Genomic DNA, 23,926 nt, shown 5'->3' with positions numbered 1-23,926 from the left:
AATTGATGTAGAGAGTTTTGTGTTTTTGTGTCTGTGAAGGGCGCTGTACAAATAGACTTCACTCACTCACTCACAATTACGCTCATTTCTGGGACCGACCTTTAGATGGCACCGCCTCTCACTCTACTGCATCGTCCATAAAGCACACTGCAACACATTGTACTGTGCAGTGGCCTATATGAAGCACTTATTAACAATAAGAGCAATTTTTCCAGGTTAACTTGTTGAGCCAAGGATATATGTTCATTTCAACTCAACTGAACTTTTTTCTTGTTTTGCAGTTATGTGGCAAAACATGTTGCAACGAGCAATGAGGAAAATACTACAACTCCACATTAGAATAAGGCTATTTTAAGGTTGATTGTGAAATGTATCCATTAAATCCGTAGGCCATTGAGGCATAGTTGCATCAGTTTAAACTTTCTGTTCTGTATATACCACAAGGTTTGCATTTTTATACAAACATTCGATATAGCGATCATTTATCATTGAATATTTAGGATGCGAAAACTGTATAATTCTGTCGTACCCCAGTTTAGGGCTTCACATACCTATCATTACATTTGAATGTAGTGATCGCCATGAGAGGAAGAAAATGTGGTAAAATCCCAGCCATGACCTTGTGGTTCAGTACGTGTGTTGACCTGGGCAGAAACTGACAAACTTTGTTGCAGTATGGTAACTTAGAGCATTGGTAAACGCCTGGCTACCATCCTGGCTCCTCTGTTTGGAAACACTCCACATCAAGAATTCCCAGGACTTTGCCAGCAAGGTTGGAAAAAAAAACTGGACTCAGATGAAACCATGGTATCCTCCTATCACTTCAATCTTCACATGTATTCTTACCACAGAAGCAGTTAAAACAGTTTGGAAACGACTGCTACAGGACCGGACTTTACCCAACAGAACCAACCTCACCCCTGACCACTTATGCGCCTTGCTTGACCTCTGCCTGACTACCACCTATTTCCAATTCAATGAAGGTTTCTACAGACAGAAGCACAGTTGTGCCATGGGCTCCCCAGTGTTACCAATAGTGGCTGATCTCTACACGGAAGAAGAAGAGAGCAGAGCCCTGACCTCTCTTCCAGGAGCTTCCCTCAGCCACTGTTTTAGATATGTGGAGGACACCTGGGTCAAAATCAAAACCCATGAAGTAGAATCCTTCACTGAACGCATCAATGCAGTGGACACCAACATCAAGTTCGCTCGTGAGGATGTCAGTGGAAATAGCCTAGCCTTCTTGGATTGTGCAGTGCACAGTGAGAAAACAGAGGCCTGAACATTGAAGTGTACCGGAAACCCACACACAGAGATCAGTACCTACTGTTTGACTCTCACCACCCACTGAAGCACAAACTGGGGGTCATCAGAACCCTACACCATTAGGCTCAGAATGTTCCCACAAGGTCAGAAGGGGAAGAGAAGGAACATAAACACATCAAGGAAGCACTTAGAACTTGTGGTTATCCCAACTGGGCCTTCGTCAAAACCACAAAAAGAGGCAGACAGAGAAGACGACTGCAATAAACGAAACAACAGTGTCATTCCCTACGTTGCTGGATTATCCAAAAAACTTGGGAGGATCTTCCACAAACATAACATCTCGGTGCATTTCAAGCCCAGTAACAGGCAAAAACGTGTCCACCCTAAGGACAAAATACCCAGGCACAAGTAGAACAATGTAGTTTACACAGTCCAATGCAGTGAGGAATGCACAGGATTGTACATTGGGGAAACAAAAAACAGCTTCATAAGCACATGGCACAACACAGGAGAGCCAGTTCCTCAGATCAGGACTCAGCAGTCCACCTGCATCTTAAGGACAAAGGACAGTGATGTAAACATTTTGGCCAGAGAAGACCGATGGTTTGAAAGAGGGGTGAAAGAAGCCATTTTTGTCAATCAGGAACAACCGCCACTGAACAGAGGAGGTGGTCTGACACACCACCTGTCAGCCACCTACAATGCAGTTCTTAGTTCACTCCCCAGACAGCTGAACACCCATCTGTACCAGGACTCATGGGTCCGCTCACTTGATGGCAGGGTGGGTCAATGATCCAGTTGTCACCCTAACTATCCTCAAGGTGTTAGCACCCATCCACACCTTGACCCATGGGATCCTGACGACTCACGTGATGACCGGGAAGGTCAATGACTCACTTCTGCTGCTGGTCTCACCAGAGGATTTTTTACCTGTAACTCCACACTAGTCAATTAGAACTGAAGACGCCTTTGGGATGAGAGGCGAAACGTCTTCAAGAACTTCAAGCATAGCACTTGCAGAAGTTGCAGTGCTTATGACATGGTTAATGTTGACAATCTCACATCATATGTGTGAAAATACATGTCGAATTGAATTTAAAGTCGTAGGCCTAAGCAGCTGAGCTCTCAGCAATATCCTCAGTACATTCTAAGAATCACCAACCAGTCTGCTAATATTCAGTATAAGATGCAGTTCTCCGAGGAGGATTGTATAAATTGAGTTTTTCTGGGAAAAAAGAAATCAAAACGCTGCAGCGGGAATGTTCTAACATGGTTAAGAAATCTCGAAATGAGCTTTTTTGGCATGGCATGATAATAGTGGTGCACTATTGGCAGGTTTACGCTGTACGTACAGCATAATAATTCAAAAAGTAAATCCAACAGATGGCCTCCACCGTGTAGTTTGCACAATCGAGGCTGTACAACGTACACTTAAAATATTAGCAGGAGATCATTCTCCACTTAGAGATGTGCCTCCTGTTGATGCAGAGTGGATTCAGACATTGTTGATGGTCGGACATAAACTTATTTCTAATATGAGGGAAATGTGCCTTGCCCCTGCTCTTGATGAGTGGATTACTTAGGGTGAAAATCTATCATTTAAGATGTGAAAATTGTGTCCTGCTCATTATGTTACAAGGTAAAAATGAGAATCATTTTTAATGGTTATTAATGGAAACCAATATGCCCCCCCCCCCCACCACACACACACACACTTTATTTAGGTATCTGTTTATAAATCTACACATCTATTTACGTGTATTTACACTTTTTGCCTTATTGTTTTTTTTTCCTTTGCTTTGTGACCTTCTCTCCCTTTTCGGTTTGTGTGAGAAAAGTGATTTTTTTTTTTTTTAAATTATATAACACAAAACATACGGTTGCAAATGAATTAACAGAAGATAAAAACGTGTTTATATAACGTTGCAAGGAAGTTCTCCAAAGAAACACTTCGTATCATCATATAACGTTGCAAAAACATTTTTTTTTTTTTTTTAACGTTGCAATTAAAACGTTTTCCCCTCAACATTTTTCAGAACCTGCTTAAAACCCTGCAGGGGGGATGCTCCCGGGAGCGTTACGGACCGTCACACGAGGGTTTCCTGTGATGTGGGACGTGAGCGGGTCTGTGCCGTCTGCCGCTGGACTGCGGCGCTGCCGGAGCCGGCCGGGCTGGAAACCAGTGAGCTCATTCTGGCTGCACGCAGAGGAGGGCGGGGCTCCCAGCATCATCACCACCGGCCATCACTGCTTCATTGTACGCGCAGCTGCTGATGCTGAGATCATAGCGGAGGGGCCGATATATATGTATTTTCGTCCGATTAAAAAAAACAAAACAAAACAAAACAAAAAAAAAAAAACAGGAGCATGCCATGGACAGTTTCACACAGATTAGGATGCAGCACATGATGAAAATCGATTACGAGGTAAGGCAAGGAAAGCTGTTTTTAAACACTGCTGCTGTTGGGGTTTAACATCGCCCGAGCTGGGAATTACTGGGAGTAGCGGGCCCGTGGGTTTGAGTCAGGTTGATCGTGTCAGCTGCGGTGGGAGATCCACTCGTTTCAAACCTGACCCGAACAGGTAACACCGAACCAGTACACACCACCGCCGTGTGTAACAACAGAGAACCGAAAAAAAAAAAAAAACGAGCCTCGTCTGGTCTTCTGGCCTTGGTTTAGCCCGCACGTCGGAAGTGGCAGAGCTTGGCCTACACTAGCGAGCCCCTTCAAAGATGACGGGGATCGAGCCTGCGTCCGCTTCGGGATCTTCATCGCCACGCAGAGGCCGCCTTGCACACGACGGATGCTCACGCTGCGTCGTGTTTCATCCGTCTGTGTGTTTCTGGTGGCAGGCTTTCGGTAGCCGGACTTGTTGTGCAGTGGACCTTCCAGCTGTTGAGGCTCGTGCTTGTGGTAAAAGCCAGATGCGCACTGGCTTCTGTTCATAATTAAGACATGTATGGCAGGCAGTATGTGCGTTTTTTTTTTTTTTTGCCTGCTTGACAGCTCGTCACACATTACCGGCTGTGTTTTGAGAGGATGCTGCAGTGGTGTTGCAAGAGGATGCTAGTTCGTAGTGGGCTGGCGCGGCCCTCCAGCCCCCGAGGCACAGGAACTGGAGCCTGCGGCCGCCTCGGGGTGCTGAGCACATTGGCGTGAATTAACACACGTCGCCCCTGCTGGGAAGGCAGTTGTCACATTACTGTTTTAGGGTCAGCGCAGATGTAGGCTAGGGACTGCCCACAGGTTAATAGTTTATAGACTGAATGGCAGCGTCTGGAGCCATTCAATAGTTGGCATCGATTGAGCAAAATAAAACAAAAGGATCCAATATAATTACTGGAATAGGTTAGAAAAACCAGTGTTAAAGTGAACACAGACTGGGCCCCATTGTCACGCTAGTGGAGATGATACAGTCAGGCAGTATGGTTCTTCTGTAGCAATGATGTTTCTCTGCCTTTTGGTCATATTAATACTGTTCTACACATATGTCACAATTAGATCAGATTTTGGAATATGGCATTCATCTTTAAGTGGTCCCCCCTGTGATGCTTATGGGCAAATTAAGCAGAACTGGGTGACAAATTCTACACTCATTTCTGTATCTGCCCGCTATCAAGCCAAGTTTATTGTCGTGTAATTTCATAGACACATACCCCACCGTGTGTCACTGCTCATCTACCATCAGTGGACAGTCTCGTTCATGTAATCAACTGCTATTTGAAGCAGTTAGTTGAATTTCATCTTTCCTGCACAACTGGTTTAAAATTGACTTTCAATGAAGGTCAATGTGTTAATTTTACCGTAAAAGACTAAATGAAAATGACGCTGGGATTTGGACAGTCGCATAACATAAACAGTGATGATCCCTACAAACCGTCTCAACCAAAACATCCCCGTAGATCTGCGGGATCACACTGATACAGTAAATTGTCATGTGATATCCGTGATTTACTTTAAAAACATAATGTAAATTGATAATTTAAGACATGAAAACCATGCAGCAGATGTGAACCTAGACCATTTTGATGATTTTCCTGCACTACTTCTGGCATTAGTAGAGCTCTGTTAATGCACATGGTTGGTAATTTTACCTCAGACAATTGGATTAGAAGTCATTTTTGGCCTGAACCAATATTAATCCAAAAACAAGCGGGAGAGTGCTGCTTGACTCTAGCTGATGCAGCTGCACTTTGAACCAACTTACATCACAATCGCATCCCAGACTGATTAAATTCAAGTTGCTCAATGACATTGGGGCAGCGCTGGGATCTGTCTGACTAACTTTTGCTAACTCGATTGCATAACCTGGATTAGAAAGAAGAAAAATAGTCCAAAAATGTATGATTTTGTATGTTGAAAAAATAGAGACCGCAGCAGACAGACAGATTAAACCAACAGTGCCTGCTGGTTGAGCAGTTACACGCACATGGACATGAAATTAAAAAAAGGGATCTGTAGGTCTAGGTCTGTAATTGAAAGTTTCCTGCCCCACATGTGATTGAGCAATTGTATACAGCACTTACTCTGTATTAATATCATTATACTATATATTTTTGGTAGAAGATCATTTCAGCACTTGGTATAGATTTTTTTTATTTTATTTTGACACCTAGTGAGTGGTAACATGAAGGTTTATCTATCCACATTAAGATTGTGACATAAATTAAACAGGAGCATCCATATTGATGGAAATTATTAAACTTGTAGACCTGCTCAATGTGCCTTTACTAGGATAATTCTGCATTAAAAATAGTAAGAATGCATCATTGTAGAGTCTTGAAAATACAGTGTGGTTATTATATTGTTCATTTAATATCTCTCTGACTCCATTTTTATGTAATATTACATCGCTTAAATCACACCCAGATTACAGATTTGGAGATGCTTTGTTGTTGGGCTTGCAAATTTTATTTCATTAGACCAGGCGGAATCACATGCAGCCACATGTGTTGACGTCAAAATGGTTTTACATTCACGATGCTTCATAGTCTATAAACATATCAATCACATACACACACAATCACATAAACAAATAACATTTTATACTACTAATTTGTTTTGCCATGTATTCTTTGAGGGATTCCTGAATTATGTTCAGTTGCAAATATTTTTTTCAATGAGGGATATGCAGTTTCTCTTGTACCACTGGCATGTTATAGGAAGGTGGTCGTCGGGGGAGGGTAGGTGTCCAAAGTGCAGCACTTTGTCATGGGAATGTCACGAGTCATGTAGTTAAACTTAGCCAACAAGAGAGCTGTGAGTGCCTGAACATATTTGTGGAAAAAAGAACATTAATAACGTTGCTGTGAGTGGATGTTATTGCAGTATTGCAAGAGCAGGTATTGTAGGGTAATGATTTGGGCAGCGTAACGTTTCTCCTGAGAAATATTTAAAATTAAAATGAGTAGGATTAAAAACATAATTTCCAGGAGACAGGGTTGAAATGTACTGTATGGAAGATGCATATGTCCTTAAGGTTAACCACTAGATGTTTTTGGTTTTTATCCTCCTCATGAGACACACTCGACACAGTCCTTGGGGGCTGATGCAAACTCCAAATATGATCCCCAAAAGCAGACAAAGGCCTATTTTATTTCCTGATCCTAACCCAAACCCAAGGCATCTCAGCACTTATATGTTCCTAGATTAATATGAAATTGCTACTTCAAAATTAATGGAACTTCGGTTCTTCTAAGTCGCCTGATATTGATGCAGATTGCAACTTTACAGAATGCGGTAGCTGACTGTCCATTTCTCTTATGACATAAAATTTGAATTGCAGTGAATGAGCAAGATTTGGAAAACCAATAACAATCAACTAACAATATTTTCTAGGCAGCTTTTACTATAAGAACTCAGTACCATCAGACTAAAGCTGACATGACAGCAGCGAGGCTGATGTGTCTGCTCCTGTCCTGGTAGACTCTGTCTGGAAAATATCACGCTAACACTCAAATTTGATGTCTGAGGAGTCAAAATGGGGTCATGGAACCAGCTTACTTCAGGTTGTAGAAATTAATGCACACAAGCTCACATGAATACACCAACACTGTGATACATGCACACACACATACTCAGAGTTAGTGCACAGAGAGGAAATGGGCCATTCAGCTCAACGGACTCTATCCGTTTTTCTCTTTCCTTAATGAGTCTGCTCAGTCTGCTCAGGCATAGACTGTTATGCTGTCATAACATTTTTCTCCTGCCAACAGTTGTGAGCATGCATGCTCTTTTTTTTGCTGAACTGCAACAGCGTGGCAGGCCCTATAAACGCAAATGTCTGTGACTGACTGACTGACCGAGTGAGTGATAAAGTTACACCATTGGTCTGCCAGTCTAGTGTTGAAGTTTCCCCATTGGCCGATGCTCTTTTAAAATGAGTTGGCGCAAACAGTTTCTATTGCGTCATCAGGGCGGCATTTACAGGCAGTGTTGCCAACTTAGCACCTTTGTTGCTAGATTTACCAACTTTTCACCCCCCCTTTAGCAACTTGTCTTCAGCACCTAGTGACAAATGTAGCATTATTTTGGTAAAACCTTAGCTATTTTCCGTGGAAGAGAGTCAAGAGTATTGCCCCGCAAGTGCGAGATCGGGCTTTCCCTCTCAGACAAACCTCTCTCTGGTCTCATTCAATTGACCATACGGCAGCTGTCACCGACATGAATTAGCTTATAACTTTCTCTCTGAGTGATCATTTTACAATAAATATAGCCAAAATCAAAGCACAGCTGTTGTCTTTAACTTGAGTGTGTGGTAATTTTGTTGGATGCGACTATAAAATCAGGATTTTAGCAGAGCAGAGCAGAAACTTGGAAATGGCTTGGAAATGTTTGCTGGTTAACATATAGTCTCACTAATCAATAATTGTTATAGATACGACAAATCTAATTATTGTGTGTAATGTAAAAAGCATTGCCGTGTTGAATATTGGACTTACAGCTGTTAGGTGGACTGTAACAAAACTCCAAATGAATGCTAATGTTGCTGTGCATCTGCTGGGTGGGCAACGGTTTGTTGTATCAATTTTATAAGATGTGTCACCGTGTGTTAAGAGTATGTTTCCAGTGACCAAAGGAAAACAAAATAATTAATACAACTTTACGTATTCGTCGCCCACAATTACATAATACTCATTTATCTAAGTAATTTGACCCACAATGTTCTGCCAAGCTATTGCTAAGTTGTGCTCGTTGAGTTAGCAGCATGTTATGGGCCAGTAAATCCGTGTTTATTGAACTGCTTGTTTCAGAATAACTAGAAAGACAATTTGTTGCTTAGTTTTTAAAATGTAGGTTTTTATAATTCAAAGGGTGGCAGTGTGATGGACACCTGATCTGCTTGACGTGCTCGCTAGATCTTAGAGGAATTACCGTAAACAGCTTTTGCACGATACAGTTCTTTAAACCCTTTCTGGCATGACAGTAACAATTTCATTAACATGTGTCAGTCTCTTAGATTTTCTTGGGAGTCCATTAAAAATGATCCTCAGCCTTGTCAGATGGTTTCATGTTGGATAGACTGATACTTCACTGTAGCTGTTGGGTGTCGTACAGTGTATTTTGACAGCTACAAGGGGTGTTGTGTAAGGTATTGGTACTTTAAGAGGTTTCTTCTTTTTCCAACATGGTATCTTACTTTGTTAAGTCCTCCATTGATGTTGACTGAAAGGTTTTGCCGTTGGACAGATACTGTATGGTGGTTGGTGTTGTCTTAAGTAACTTAAGCAGCTCTAAATTACCATTCTGTCTTCATACTAAATTAGGATTATGTACAAATTTTACTCTTTGCAATCAGTAATTCAGACTGTCACTGTCTTTTGGTCCAGAGTTTCTTATGTTTGCTGTAAAGGAATCGAATCAGTCTCCAAGGTTGATGAGGGGTTCTTAGCTTATCCTCAGGTTTCTGTAAGCATTGAATTCTTCATTGTTTTCTGTATATTGTATCAGGATTTCCTTAATTTTATCTATATTAGTACAGCCTCAAATGCAAACGCAGTATGAATTTAGTTACTAAATGGTTTGCTACTATTAGGCTATTTCTAAAAGATCTATTAAAATAACGTATATGCTGTCATTTTGTACATCTCATGAGAACCGTCGTGTCTGCGAGATGAAGATCACAAAGTTGAGTCTTGGAGTGTGACTAAGATGCTTCTAAGGTTGATCAAGCTCAATTTGAACCCTGATGAATAGTGCATAGCCTGCTGTGGAAAGTAGTACTTGCTTTAAAGGAGCAGTTGCTGAAAAACTGGGAGAAATTTCCCACAATAACTTCCGCTGTTCAAATATGAACGTTATTCCTATGCACAGCCTGTTGTTTGAAATGAGTGCAGTCCTGAGTAAAAATATTCCTCAGATATTCCCGGGGAAACAGAAATCAGAAGAGTTAAGCTTCCTCCTAATTGTTAATATCAACAACAAGGGGACAGCCCGGTGAAATCAACCCTAATCCTAACCCTATTCAGTATTCAAGGAGCAGAGTGATAAACAGGATGAGTGATGCGTGTAAAAATAGAAATGGTGTCAAAAATAGGTTAGACAGTTGAGGCTACATCCGCTGCATGGCCTAGTATTGTCCATGATGCCTGTGTGTGTGTGTGTTACGTTCATTTGACCAGCCAGAGGATTATTTCCCTGTGCAGTCTGAAAATTGACTATGACAGTAATCAGATTGACTTGGGCTCACAACAAATTTATATCTAGTCTAACCCTGCGTTACAGTATCTGGCTGCTGTGGATGGTCTGTAGGTAATTAGAGTATCAGTAGTGAGGGTTAGTTGTGGTTGGCCTGGCACGTTGGTGGTATATTCACCTGGAAAAAGATGGATATAGATGAATCATCAGTTATCATCAATACAACTGTACTGTTTTTTCTCTCTGTCAGAACTAGTTTTTGTACATAATGTTATGTAGCTTGCAGCCAAAGAACAAAGATGAAAATGTAGTAATAACACCAAAATATAATAGGGCTGCAACTAATGATTATTTTCAATTTTTATTAACCCGCCAATGATTAATTTTTTATAAAATGTAAAAAGATTTTTCCAGAGTCCAATGTGAAGTCTTCAGATATGTTTTTTGACAGACCAACAGTCTAAAACAGAAAGATCTTCAGTTTACGATGATATAAAACAGAGAAAAGCAGAAAATTCTCATGTTGGAGAAACTCTAAAATATAATCTACCACTTTTTAATAAGGTGCCCTTAATGGTTTTCCAACATAACAGCATTTTTACTAAATAGAAATGATAAACAGCAGCCAAATGGATTTTTCAAAACCTGGCTACCTAAAAATTGTTCTTATAATGCTGTATATCTGATTTACAAAGCATTAGGAAATTATTTAACACTTAATTAGCCATAAGTTGCAAGTTTTAAGCCATTTATGAAGGTTTTTATATTTGTATATTTTATGTATAAAAAATAGATAAAATTGGGAGATCTAGAACATTTTCTAAACTGAATTATGGTGCTACAGCAGCTCAAGTACAGTATATTGTGCGAATGACTGGTGCAGTAGCTGAAATAACTATCCCGTGTGAGAGAGAATCAGCAGGTCTTTGATTTCAGCCCGGAATCGGTGGGAATCGGTGTTACAGACCTGGTAACAAGTGGAATGCACCTGCTATGAGCCATAGCTCAATTTTTGCCCCGTCATCTGCTGAGAATTGCATACTAGAGTTATTTGGTAAACCTCCCCTTAATGCAGAAGGAATCTGCTGCTGTGGCTGGATGTGTTCAAATATTAAACAAGCCCGACATGTTCAGGACTGCTGAGTAAAGCAAAGAAAGGAACAGGCCCCAGTCTTGAGATAACAGCCCGGCTGGAATCAGAATTCTGGGACTTGGGCCTTTGCCACCATAAAGTGTGGTGTGCATTAAGTAAGAATACGTGTCTAAGTCCAAAACAAATTAACATATTGTGCCTAATTTTTCGATTACAAGTAGTACAGTAAATGTATTTAAAATGTTAATGTCTAAGCCTCATACAGAAGATATGATATAAGGAAAAAAATTTTGTAGATCTTACTCCGTCTCTGTTGAGATTAGCTTGTTTGAATTTTCTCCTACATATAAATTCTGCAACCAATGATTATTTTTATAATCAGATGATTAATTGTTTTTTTTATTAATTAATCCTATAATGTATGAAATGTGAAAAAACAGTGATAAATACTTGTCAAATTTCCCAGAGCCCTACTGCTTGTTTTCTTTGACCAAAACTGTAAGATATACCATTTACAATTATATAGCAATATATGGCTTTTTTTCTTGAAATTTTTATTTTAAAATGATACATCGATAATCTGAATTGTTGAAAAAATATTTGTCTTCAATGGAGTAATTAATAGATTTGATAACTAGGTCAACATTACAAATTGCTAGTTACACTGATTATATTAAGTTATAAAACATTATTTGCTGTCCAAAATGCCAGCAACTGCTCAATTTTTTGAATGACGTGCTATAAGGACTATATTGAAAAACTAAATTTTTTGATAGAGGCTATCAGTTCCTCTGTTGTTGTACATTTATTTTTTGTAAGTTTTCTGTGCCTTGTTTAATGTTGTTATCCCATGTTCTTACTAATGCCTATGTTACTGTTACTAACTTGTCCTTCTGGTTTCCATGTATCGTCATAAATTAATTATTGTCTAATTTTTGACATGTTTTTTTTTTTTTGGTGAAAAGTAAAGTAGAGACAAAATGGTTTACTGATAAAATTGTGAGACATAATATTCACATGACATGTCCTCATGAGATCACTTGCCATACACTACATGGGTCCTTGTGAGGTTAACTTGTTTCGTGTTCCATTAAATGATCAGCCAATACAGTGTTCAACCATGGAAGTAACTATTAAAAACATACAGAGAGTTCCTGACTATATTAGCATTTCTTTTCCTTTGTGCGATGCAAAGAATTAAGGGTCAGGTGGTCTAATGCAGACAGAATGTCTCACTGAGGATTTTTAAAAGGGTGAGTCCAACTAATTTGTAAGCCAAGTCTGAATATATTTCTGTCCTAAAATAAACTCCTCAAAAAAATTAAAGGAACACTTTTTAATCAGAGTATTGCATCAAGTCAATTAAACTTCTGGGATATTGATCTGGTCAGTTAAGTAGCAGAGGGGGTTGTTAATCAGTTTCAGCTGCTTTGGTGTTAATGAAATTAACAGCAGGCGCACAACAATGAGACGACCCCCAAAACAGGAATGGTTTTCCAGGTGGAGGCCACTGACATTTTTTTCCCTCCTCATCTTTTCTGACTGTTTTTCACTAGTTTTGCATTTGGCTAGGCTCAGTGTCACTACTGGTAGCATGAGGCGATACCAGTCCAACTCCTCTGGGATGGCGCATCAATACGTGCCTGACGTCCTCTAGTGGGCCCTGTGCTCACTGCCCAACACCATGGAGCTCGATTGGCGTTTGCCATAGAAAGCCAGGAATCTGCAGGTCCGCCACTGGCGCCCCGTGCTTTTCACAGATGACAGCAGGTTCACCCTGAGCACATGTGACAGACGTGAAAGGGTCTGCAGAAGCCGTGGAGAATGGTATGCTGCCTGTAACATCGTTCAGCATGACCAGTTTGGTGGTGGGTCAGTGATGGTGGATGGGGAGGCATATCCATGGAGGGACGCACAGACCTCTACAGGTTAGACAACGGCACCCTGACTGCCATTAGGTATCGGGATGAAATCCTTGGACCCGTTTTCAGACCCTACGCTGGTGCAGTGGGTCCTGGGTTTTTTCACTTTGATTTTCGGGGTGTCTTTGAATTCAGCCCCCTGTAAGTTGATAATTTTCATTTTGAACCAAGCGATGTGGCATCCTTTCGTTCCTAACACATTACCCAGTCCATATAAGGGTAGATATCTAGCATGATTTTTGAGATCTGATGTGTTTTCAAAGCGTTCCTTCAGTTTTTTTGAGCAATTTATAATCCTACACAATTTAATCCTTTTATTGCATAAGATACATTTACCACCGAGTGTCACTTTGAGTTCAGAGAAAAGACCCCGCCCAGGGCAGTCTGGTCCCCTTAATAGCAAACAAAGATTGTACATCTTATATCACAGCACAAATTCCATATAATAAAATTAAATATAACTCAGTTAAGTTTATTCTAAGCCTCCAATAGTGCAATCAAAATAGGCTATGATGTTGCTCAAGTGACAAACATCCAGAAACGAACCTACTCTGCTAATGCATTTCGTATGAGGTCAGGATTTGTGTTTCACTTTCTACGCTTGCATCAGCTGTGTAATTGTGCACATAGAATAGAAATTGTCCCCTTCATTTACTCTGATTTAAAAACAACATACACTAGAGCAGATAGGCCCACACAGGCTGATAAAACTGCGTAAACAGGCCCTAAAAATGTAGGTCGAGAGACCCACGCAAGGTTAGGGGAAGAGGAGCCAAGGAAAGCATCCATTTTCCACTTTTCCACAGCCGCCATTTTGACTTGTCATAGTAGGAAAAGCACAGGTGTTACTAATAACATTAACGATGGCTCTGTTAAATCAAGTGTTTCATGTCAAAATGTCTTCTGTAAAACACAAGATTATGCATTACAGATATATTTGAGAGTTTAACAGTCTTTAATATTGCAAATTCTATACCCGATAATAATACTAAGCAACTTTAACACATCACTTTGGGCTCTGGAAACTTGTCAGGCTAAGGCTAACATTTTATGGGCTGAATTATTAATGAATTAATCATAAAAACAATAAATTAATTGCCAGGAAAAAACATTACTTGCAGCCAAAATACTGCATATTTCAGTGTGTAAATATAGCTATACTTACTGTGCCACTATATGATGCTTAAATTTGAGAAAATATTCAAGGTGTATCATTCCGCTTTTTTGTTTTCGAGTGAAAAATGGAAAATGACCACATGGACTCCATTATACAATCACTATTATGGAGAAAATACACTAGGTCAAGTAAACTAGTGTTAGCCTGTTACAGTACATTACCAAAGCATTTGAAACGCTTTTACATTGTAAATCATGTGTTAACTGTCCCCCTTTTTACACGTGATATGCTGACATATAGAGTAATTTGTGTACAGGTACTGATCCCGTGGTTTTCATCAGTGTTTTCTTAGACATCCTCCATAAGTGATACTTAAAAGCGCAGCAGCGCCTTTAAGGCCCTGTAACACTGCAGAGTTAGAAGACCATGTGGACTTAACGTGATGATGACAGCAGCTTTATCTCTAATCTGCATCTCAAAATCTTTTAAGCGATGTTATGTCATTCCTCCTCAGATTATCATGGACACCATCCAACTCCTCCTGAGTCATCATGGTGATGCACGCCTGTGTGCACGTTCATATGCATGTGCACTTTTGTGGATCGTTAATCACAACCGCACAGTAGGGAAACCCATCTGAATAATTGAGAAACATTATAATGGATCTCCCTAAAAGTAACAGTCTAATAACCTTTGGAAAACCGTATATACTGTAGTAGGAGATTAGCATGTGCAACACCTCTCTGCACCATCATAAGACATCTGATTATAAATATAATAGCATGGTCAAATTGAAATCTAAAACGTACATATTGCTGTATACAGAAAGTCGAATAAGCATCTGAAAATCAGTGAGCACAGACTGTCATGTCACATCTGTAGATACTTTAAACAAATGTGTTCCACGGAGTTACACAAAGTCTCAAATGTTTGAATGGACACATTTGTACACCAGGCCAAGTCATTTAGATTTAGACAGTGTCAGCAGCACAGTCGTTATGTGAATTTAATCAACTAAATGACCCTTATCACAGCTTTATGTATTCCAAAATGTGCAAAAAGAGTGTTGTGCAAGTGCCATATACACAGTCGTACAGTGATTCTTTTTAAAAGTAGTATTGCATGTAATAATATGGCGTGTAATCACGGTCATGCTTTTTTAATTCATTAGTCATTTCTTAATAATTAACAAGGACTTTCTTGGAAAGAAGTATGCAGTTTGGCAGAAAAAACAAGATGTTCTGAGACAGTACGCATAGTAAGGACCCACTCATGAATTTGTGGTTTTAAGAAAGTATTATATAATGCTTCCATAGCTAGGTAGATTTTAAAAGCAATTGTTGATTTCAGAGGAATTTCTCCATACAGCGCTGCCGATTATTGCATTGAATTTCTGCCTGTAATCTACAGCTACTGTACACACAAAGACAAAATTTAAATTTTTCGCATGTTCAGCTGACTACTACTTATTGCTACTTTAGTAAAAGAAGGTTAGCTATTAATTGGATTAGTTGAAAATGTAACAAATGACTACTTGTCTCTCATTTTTGTCTGCAATTAGTAATTACACAGGCCTTTTAGGAACCGTCCTTAGGAGCCTTCCTGAGAACTTACAGTCATTTATCACTTTCTATCTAGGAATTTATTAGGAAACTATTGCGCGTGTAAAATAAAGCATAACTGTAACAACAATTTTATTTTAACAAGTTTTAAGGTCTTCTTAGTTTTTGTCTCGTAAATTTGTTAGCAGATCAGGAAAGGAGCCGCAAATTGTAACCTACTATCGCAGTTCATGCAGATAATATGAGCTGACCGGTACCATGATGTAGGTGGGGGCAAAGCCTAACTTTGATGCCAAGTATCAGTAAAAATTGATTTGTCATTTCATTATAATTAGGTAGCACGGACACACTAATGTGTGTCTATCCACATTAGTTCAGTCAACCAGTAACCCCAGGAAATCTGATTTGAACCATGATACTAATAGCAAGTGTATCTTGTCTTCTCCTCTAACCAAGCTTTTTTGGCAACGGGTCTAACAAAATGTTTATTATGTGTGTTCCTGTGGTACACACATCTCATATGAAACTCTTTTTCTGCCAGTATTGCACATTTAAACTCACCTTTGATCATCTTTTTGACTGTTGAAGTCTATAGAGGACACTGGCCTGGTAGGCCGTGTCATAATGTCTTAATTAAGGTTGCCATACACTTGGAGCGAAGCAAACAACTAAAAAGTTCACAAAGTGATTTGGGCTGTTTACTGAAGAACTTAGTCTGAGCCCTCCTGTTTGAGTATAAGCCCTAAGCAGGTCTGTCTGTGGCATTCAGCACATCATTGGCTTTCAGCTGACCTCAGACAGTACATGACGAAAAGGCAAATAGTGCAGCAGGAAGGATTAACACTGACCTTGAATAACCAGACAACCACATGTTCCAAAAATCACTCCTCTGGCGCTACTCATCCACTATGATCGGGATTTCACTCATTTGTTTCTCAGAAATTTCACTCCGTTTCCCTCAGAAATTATTGATATTGGCACTTATTCTGTTTAAACAAACTTTCTCATGGAACATTGTAGCAGCCTACTACTGTACACTCGTCTAAGAGTATCTCTACCGCTCCAGTCGTTTTGTAAGTCCTCCTGTTCGAAAAGAAAACATATACTGAAATGACCCCTACATACAGTATATACAATATATATATTTACTGTATAAATACAGCATTCAGCCACAATATTAAAACTGGTAACTGGTTTTAATGTTGTGGCTGATCGGTGTATCTCACTGTTGCTTTTCGGCTAAAAGGAAAAGTTTATCCGTTCTCTGGTTGATGCGCTCCTGCAACTTTTGCCTGTACTCAGCGAAAGATCATTTGTGAGTGACAAGGCCCATCACTCCGTACACTCACTGTATGATCGCGAGTGGACTGTTGGTTTTTGTAGTTCATCAGGGACCAACATGATGACTCAAATTGAAGACTCTACAATTTAAATATTAATTCATATTAACATTTTGATTTGATCTGCTTCATCATTCTGAACCAGGACCTTCATTATTTTGAGTAGGAAGCTTGTGAATTACAGTAGGCTACCGCTGTTAATTTAATGTGTCAGATACCTTGAGTGAACATTTCATATATTCTGCTTTTCATCTGTTAATTTCAGGTTGTTTTCACATTTCAAAGTTGAACTCAAATAAATGTGTCTCGCTTTCACAGTGATTCTATTGAGGTTATATTATTTTGTTATAAATTCTGGTATGATGCATTTTCCAGGAGGTAGCATGGAACAGTGGTTAACGCTGCACAGCTGTTAATAGTTTTTTCTAGTGGTTAATTGCTTTAAAGGTCAAAAATCTTATTTTTTACTTTCCTAGTATTTAAGTCACAATTATGTAATCTCTCCTCAGGTTACAAAAGTCCTGATCCAAGATTATGTGTGTGCCTCCAGAGGTGTCTTTCTGTTGTCATTCCTAAATACAGAAGTTTACAGCAGTCCTGCAATAAGTAATACCTTCATCAAGGTTAATATGTTCAGTTTTTGCTGAAACTGTTTTAAAGGGGTGATCATTCAGGTTTCTGGTGGCTGCGGTTTGTGGTGCTGTTGAGATGTATTGCATTATACTGAGATGTGTTTCTGTTATTTATATCAGTGAGGGCTGACTAAATATTAGAAACACCTCTCAGTACTATAAGAAACGATATAGTTCAACGACACCACAAACTTCAGCCTCCACAATGAGCCTCCAAAAGTTGAATCAACCCTCTCTAAAACAATACTAACTGTTATTAACTGCATTAGACTGCATTACTTTCAGTTATGTGTACCTAACAAACTTTCAACTGAGTGCATTTCTTTATAGTTGTTTTTGAAAAATATTTAAAAATATACATAAAATTTGATTTATTACAAAATTATTACAAAATCATTACATGCAATATTTTGTATAGGTGAATTGACTTGTTCTTGTAGACTTCATCTTTGTGGTACCATGGAGTCCTCCAGCATTCTTGTGTAAACCCAAAAGCATGACAGCTGTTGTAAAAGATAGTTTTTTTTGATAAAATTTTTTAAAAAATAAATGCCGTTGTTATATGATGTGCATGTGATGTCTTTTCTTAAAATCAAAGACAATTTGTAACAATGAAGTCATAGAAACTGAGAATGATTATAGCAATACAGAATTCAATCTAGAAAATAACGTTATGCACTTTGTGTTAACATGGTCTTTTTTTTTTAATGTTTCCCTCCTTCCATCCATCTACATACAAACAAGCACATTCATTCTGTTATTAAGCAGGAAAATTGACCATAGAGAATCTCTCTTCAGGCCCTGCGTCACAGTCTTAAACACATTTTTCTTCATTTTCTTTCACTGCTCTTCTAAGCAATTGGATAGGCTTACTTATGTACTTCACCCCCAGTTTGTATTAGCCATGCTAATGTCAGCAGGTTGTTTGATTCACCACGTTGGTCGAGACTGAAATGTCTCACCAACTGTTGGCTGAACTGCCATGACAGTTGGTTCAGACATCTAGATTTCTCCAGGGGATGAATCCAAAAGACTTTGGTTATCTCCTGACTTTTACTCCAGTGACACCATGAGGTTGACATTTGCGGTTTTGAGTGAACTGCCTCTACAACTATTGGATAGATTACCATGAAACTTAGTAAATTTAGGTTCCCCTCAGGATCAATTGTAGTACATTTGTTAAATTTTCATTTAGGAATTTAAATTTTTCATCAGGTCAAAAATATAACTTGTCCAAAACTTTCGTTTATGAAGAAATACCTTCAAAACTAATGACAAATCCATTCGTCTCAGCTGTGCTTTGTACTTTTGTTTAGTGCCAATTAGTAAATGTTAGTATGAAAACACGCTAAACTAAGATGGCGAACATGGTGAACATTATACCTGCTGAACATCAGCATGCAAAAGTCCACACATGCAAAAAGTCTCAATTATGACACCTCTGCAGTCTGTGCTATGTTTCAGTTTGTCTCTTTTTGTCTCTCCTCCACCCCCAAGCCCTTGTTTATGATAGGAGAATGAGGAAGAGGAGGACCTGGAAACCGTGGGAGCGCCTTGGAATGATACTGTGAAGTCTCAATGAAAGCATTAGAAGAGCCTGTCTAGTATTTGATTCAATGGCCAAGAAAGGGCGTACAAAGGGCGAGAAGCCCGAAGCGCTGATCTCTGCCCTGCAGGCAGCCAATGAAGATCTCAGGTCCAAGCTGACTGACATTCAGATAGAGCTACACCAAGAAAAATGCAAGGTACTGTACAGCATAACTTACAGCATAACTGATTAGTTTATGTCACACATGCGCTTTCTACATGCCACAGAGCATGATTGGATGTTAACTGGTTAATTGTACCATGCAGTGCACCTGTGTTGAAGCATCTGCATCTTTAATGTTTCTCCACTCATTGTGGCTGGTATTGTTTTCATCTTGTGAGTCTGAGTGTGTGTGTGTGTGTGTGTGTGTGTGTGTGTGTGTGTGTGTGTGTGTGTGTGTGTGTGTGTGTGTGTGTGTGTGTGTGTGTGTGTGTGTGCGTGTGCGCACGTGTCGTCGTGCAAAAATGTGATCCTGGAGACACTCCTGGAGGAACTGCCACAGAGGTGGTTTTGAGTACTTTGGCTGAGGCTCATGTGTCTGTCTATATGTTTGTCAGTCTGTCTGTGGACAGATTTTGTCACCACGATAGCGTCACGACTTTCACGAAACCTTACAGGTGTGTAGTTGAGATCAAAATTAAGGCCGAATTCAAAGATGGCCATGGTGCCACCAATGAGTACTGAGTACCCATGTGATAATGTAGTAATGACAACTGAGTGCTCATGTAATAATGTACGAATGACTAGTCAGTACTCATTGGTTCGAATGTCAACATGTTGACAGTAGTGTGGCTCCCATCAGAAGATGGTCTCTACCTCAGGTTTTCCTTTTATTTGTCACCCGTGTTTATGTACTGTATTTCTCTTATGTGGATATTGTAATGACGCCTTTGCAATGTACTTGTTAATATACATTTTCATGCCCCTTGAAGTATGTTGAGCAAGTTAAATATTGACATTGTACATACAGCACATGTTGTACGGAAAAGAATGGTTTACTTAGTTTGCTTTGTGATACATTCAAAAAATTCAAAAATGTACATAAAGGTAGGAAATAGTTTTCACTTTATTTTCTGACTTACATCTGAAACCAAACCTACACACTTGAATCAGTGTGAAAGTTGGTTGGAAAAAAGAACAGGATTATTGATAGCCTTTTAACCTCAACTAAATCAAGTACAGTACATTACAGTTTAATCAAATCTCAATGAAAGCATTAGCGGAGCCTGTCTAGTATTAGATTGAAAGGGCATACAAATGGCAAAAAGTCTGAAGCGCTCAAAATGCAAGGTACTGTAGAGCATTACTTTTCCCCAAATGTTTGAAACATTATCGGTGACTTTCAATGTAAACTTAATATATTTGAGCCTAATACTTACACGAAGTCTGAAGTCACATTAGCTTGTTATTTTTTTTTAAAAGTAACTCAATAAATTAAGGTCCCAAAAAATATAAAACTTAAAATGGAATCTTTACAGCAACCTTTGAACCTACCCGTTCACACCACAGGTACATCGTTTGACATTATACCATATATCACATCCTTGACTGGTTCACATGACCTGCATGTATGTCCGGCATGTGTTCAGTTAATGCTAAAGCACCGCATGAGCTGTATGTGCTTTCATGCAGTAAATTATAATATATTACCAAAAGAGTTAATGCACAGCCACAGTACATATGTGTTTCTGTTATGTGGATTTTACAGTGACGCCTTTACAATGTACTTGTTAATATACATCTTCATGCCCCTTGAAGTATGCTGAGCAAGTTAAATATTGACATTGTACATACAGCACATGTTGTACGGAAAAGAACTTTACTTAGTTTGCTTTGGGTTACATGTGCAAAACTGTCATTGAGGACAAGGTTGAGGAATTTCACACACACTGAAGCAGCCCAACTACATTTGAGATTTAATTAATGCTAGGGCGTGATGGGGGACATTCGTCCCATTCACAGGGGAAATTATGCCCATGTGATTTGTGACCTTTTTTTGCCCTGGATTTTACCTCTCAGGCTACATGCATGCTGTTCTATCCACGGTGGATTCCAAATGTTCAGACTTCACTGCACATGCTGACTCATGAGCTTAACAGTTGTGCTCCTGGGAAGTCTGTGAGCGCAGAGGGTTGAAAAACCTCTGACTGCAAACACAAATTTACTGTACTTGGAGTACAGCAGAAGTTATGTCACATATGTAACATACATAATTCCCCTCTCCTCTTCCTTTCAAAGGTGAGCAAGCTGGAGCGCGACAAGGTGCAGGAGGTGAAGAGGGTGCGAGAGCAGGAGCAGCACCGTCACACTGCCATGTTAACAGAGCAGCGGGCCAAGTGGCATGAGGAAAAACAAAAGGAGCTCCAGGCTCTCAGGGAAAACCTGACACGGCAGCATGAGCAGGAGCTGGCCCGCCATGCCAAAATCAAAGACCAGGAGAACCAGAGGCTCAAAGCTGCACTGAGCGCCATGCGGGATGGCAGCGGAGAGAAGGTGAGGTTTGGAGATATCAGAATGAAGTTAGTCTTTGATCAGAGGAAAATGTAGGATTTTCAGTCGGGAAACAAATATACAGAAATATATTTCACCCAAAACAAAATCACAAAGCAGCAGCTGTTGATCTGAACCACGACAGTTACTTTGGGCAGGACAGTCAGCATCAGTTCCAATAAAAATCACCAAATGGGGGGAGAACTAGAAAGAAGTACTGATTGCCAAAAGTACACCTTGCCTCAAAATATAATAAAAAAAAAAATCATGTTCCAATTCAGTCAAGTTATATCAACATTCCCTCTCTTCTTCAGGTGCGCACAGCACTGACCCTGGAAGCCAAGGAGGACGCACGTCGCTTCTTTGATCAGGAGAGAGTGAAGCTTCTGCAGGAGATAGCGGAGCTGAAGTCTGCTAAGAAGCAGACCGATGAGGCTCTCAGCAACATGATCCAGGCTGACAAGATGAAGGCTGGCGACCTGCGGGTGGAGCACCAGCAGCACCAGGAGCAGATCTCCAAGATCAAGTGGGACTGTGAGAGGGACATCCGCAGACTGGTAAGGAATACTATAATACTAAATACTTAACAACTGACCTAAATATAATGTTCAAAATATTAGTAAGTACTAAAAAAAAACGTGTTAAATCAGCTACATTTCTTTTGTGAACCATGTGAATGGGTTCGTTATAGAGCTACAGGGAAACTTTTTTTTAACTTTCAACATACTGAATGACCACATACAGTATGTGTGGCTACATTCATTTCAGTCATAAATTAATCTATGAAATCTTCTTGTTAATAGATCAATTAATAATTTAGTCCATAAAATCCCATAAAAAAATAATCTCTCAGTTGCTTATTTTGTCTTGCCAACAGTAAAAAAAATCCCAAAGGTATTTAATTTACAATAATCTGCAACTGACAAAAGGCAGAAAACTTGAGAATCTTTGGTATTTTTACTTTGTAAATGACTTAGAATCAAAATAATAACTGTTCTTATCTTTTTATAAGGTGAATGATAAGTTAGCTATAGTAGAATGGCATCAGAAACAAAAACACCACCCGTAAAAAAAGCAAGAGATATCCTTACATTAATTTCTTAACTACACCACTGTTTCTTTCTCCTTCACTACAGGTGGATGAAATCAAATCTAAAGACCGCACCATTTTCGCTCTAGAGAAGGAACTGGAATCAACAACAGGGTTCTTACAGAAGCTGCAGCTTCAGAAGGATGCGCTGGATGAGCAACTGTTCCTTGTCAAGGAGGCTGAGTGTGGCCTGGGAAGCCCGAAACGAGAGATTCCAGGCAGAGCTGGAGATGGAGCAGAGCACTGTGGCAGCCCAGTAAGGAGAAAGGAAGCACTAGGAGAAGTTTCACGGAGCACGCATGCTTTTAAAAAAAATCCATGTCAACCTATTGATTTGAGAGAAACGTTTCCTCTTTTCCGACCTCTTGAACCCACTTTTTTGTTCACTTTGCTGTAAATACCATTTTGTAGCTGAAGTAACAAAGTGTTTTGAGAACAAGAGGATTGTTTTTTACAGACAAGGATCCCATTACACATAATCAGCTCAAATCTTGCCAGGAGCATGAGAGATGTGATGCAGAGTTTAATCATGACTTTTCAAAGTTCCATGATCAACTGTGTGACTGTGGGTCAAAACTCACAAGATTTACATTTAATTTTAATTCGATTAGAGTTAATGTCCATGAGATGCACATGAAAATGACTTGTTTATTGACTCTCATAGACTTAGTAATTTCATTGGCCTTTTATTTAAGTTAATTTATTTTATTGACAGTTTCCAACAACATGATAGTTCCAATTTCCCAGAAGTCTTACTTAATTACACCAATATTAATGTGGAAGTTTTGCTTCAACCAATAGAATTATTGAACACACTACTAAGTTGTTGTACTTGCCTGTGGTTAGAAAGTGATCATGCTATGCACTGTAGCGTGAACAATTGTGATCTCAAGTTATATTGCTTCAGGAATGTGGCCTTTAACTTATCCAAAGGGGGAGAAAATTAGTTTGTGTGCGCCTCTGAGACATAGAGAGATAGAGAGGCAAATCTTTGGTGATAAGTGCAGTTGTTTTGATATTACCTTTCCTTGGGAAGCAAAACAGTCAGTACTGATCAGATCTGAGGTCTTTCGTGGTAGAATGAACTCATTGTCATTCCATGGAGATTTTAGATTGGTATTCCTGTTATTTGCCTTGTGTCCATTTGGTTTTGTTTTAATCCACCCGGTTCTTATTCGTAAACCTCT

The 23,926-nt window shown here is 39.5% G+C and overlaps 1 protein-coding gene and 1 pseudogene across 3 annotated transcripts in view; both read left to right on the top strand.

Moving 5' to 3' along the window:
- Positions 1 to 675: 675 nt before the first annotated feature.
- LOC120802870 lies at positions 676 to 2,213 on the top strand (annotated as a pseudogene).
- A 1,413-nt stretch (positions 2,214 to 3,626) lies between these two features.
- Positions 3,627 to 23,926, top strand: part of jakmip2 (janus kinase and microtubule interacting protein 2) — a 35,559-nt gene continuing 15,259 nt past the window's right edge. For all 3 annotated transcript variants that reach the window (XR_005709298.1, XM_040151509.1, XM_040151510.1), the window contains exons 1-5: positions 3,627 to 3,692; positions 19,069 to 19,316; positions 21,398 to 21,652; positions 21,964 to 22,206; positions 22,786 to 22,995. Coding sequence is in view for 2 of the 3 variants with exons in the window: in XM_040151509.1 (XP_040007443.1) it covers positions 19,188 to 19,316; positions 21,398 to 21,652; positions 21,964 to 22,206; positions 22,786 to 22,995 (837 nt within the window). In the remaining variant the exon portion in view is untranslated. The remainder of the gene's footprint in view (positions 3,693 to 19,068; positions 19,317 to 21,397; positions 21,653 to 21,963; positions 22,207 to 22,785; positions 22,996 to 23,926) is intronic.

This window comes from Xiphias gladius, chromosome 17 (genome assembly GCF_016859285.1).
Source record: "Xiphias gladius isolate SHS-SW01 ecotype Sanya breed wild chromosome 17, ASM1685928v1, whole genome shotgun sequence".
NCBI lineage: Eukaryota > Metazoa > Chordata > Actinopteri > Istiophoriformes > Xiphiidae > Xiphias > Xiphias gladius.
The sequence above is the reverse complement of the archived record's forward strand: the minus strand, read 5'-3'. Positions and strand labels throughout refer to the sequence as shown.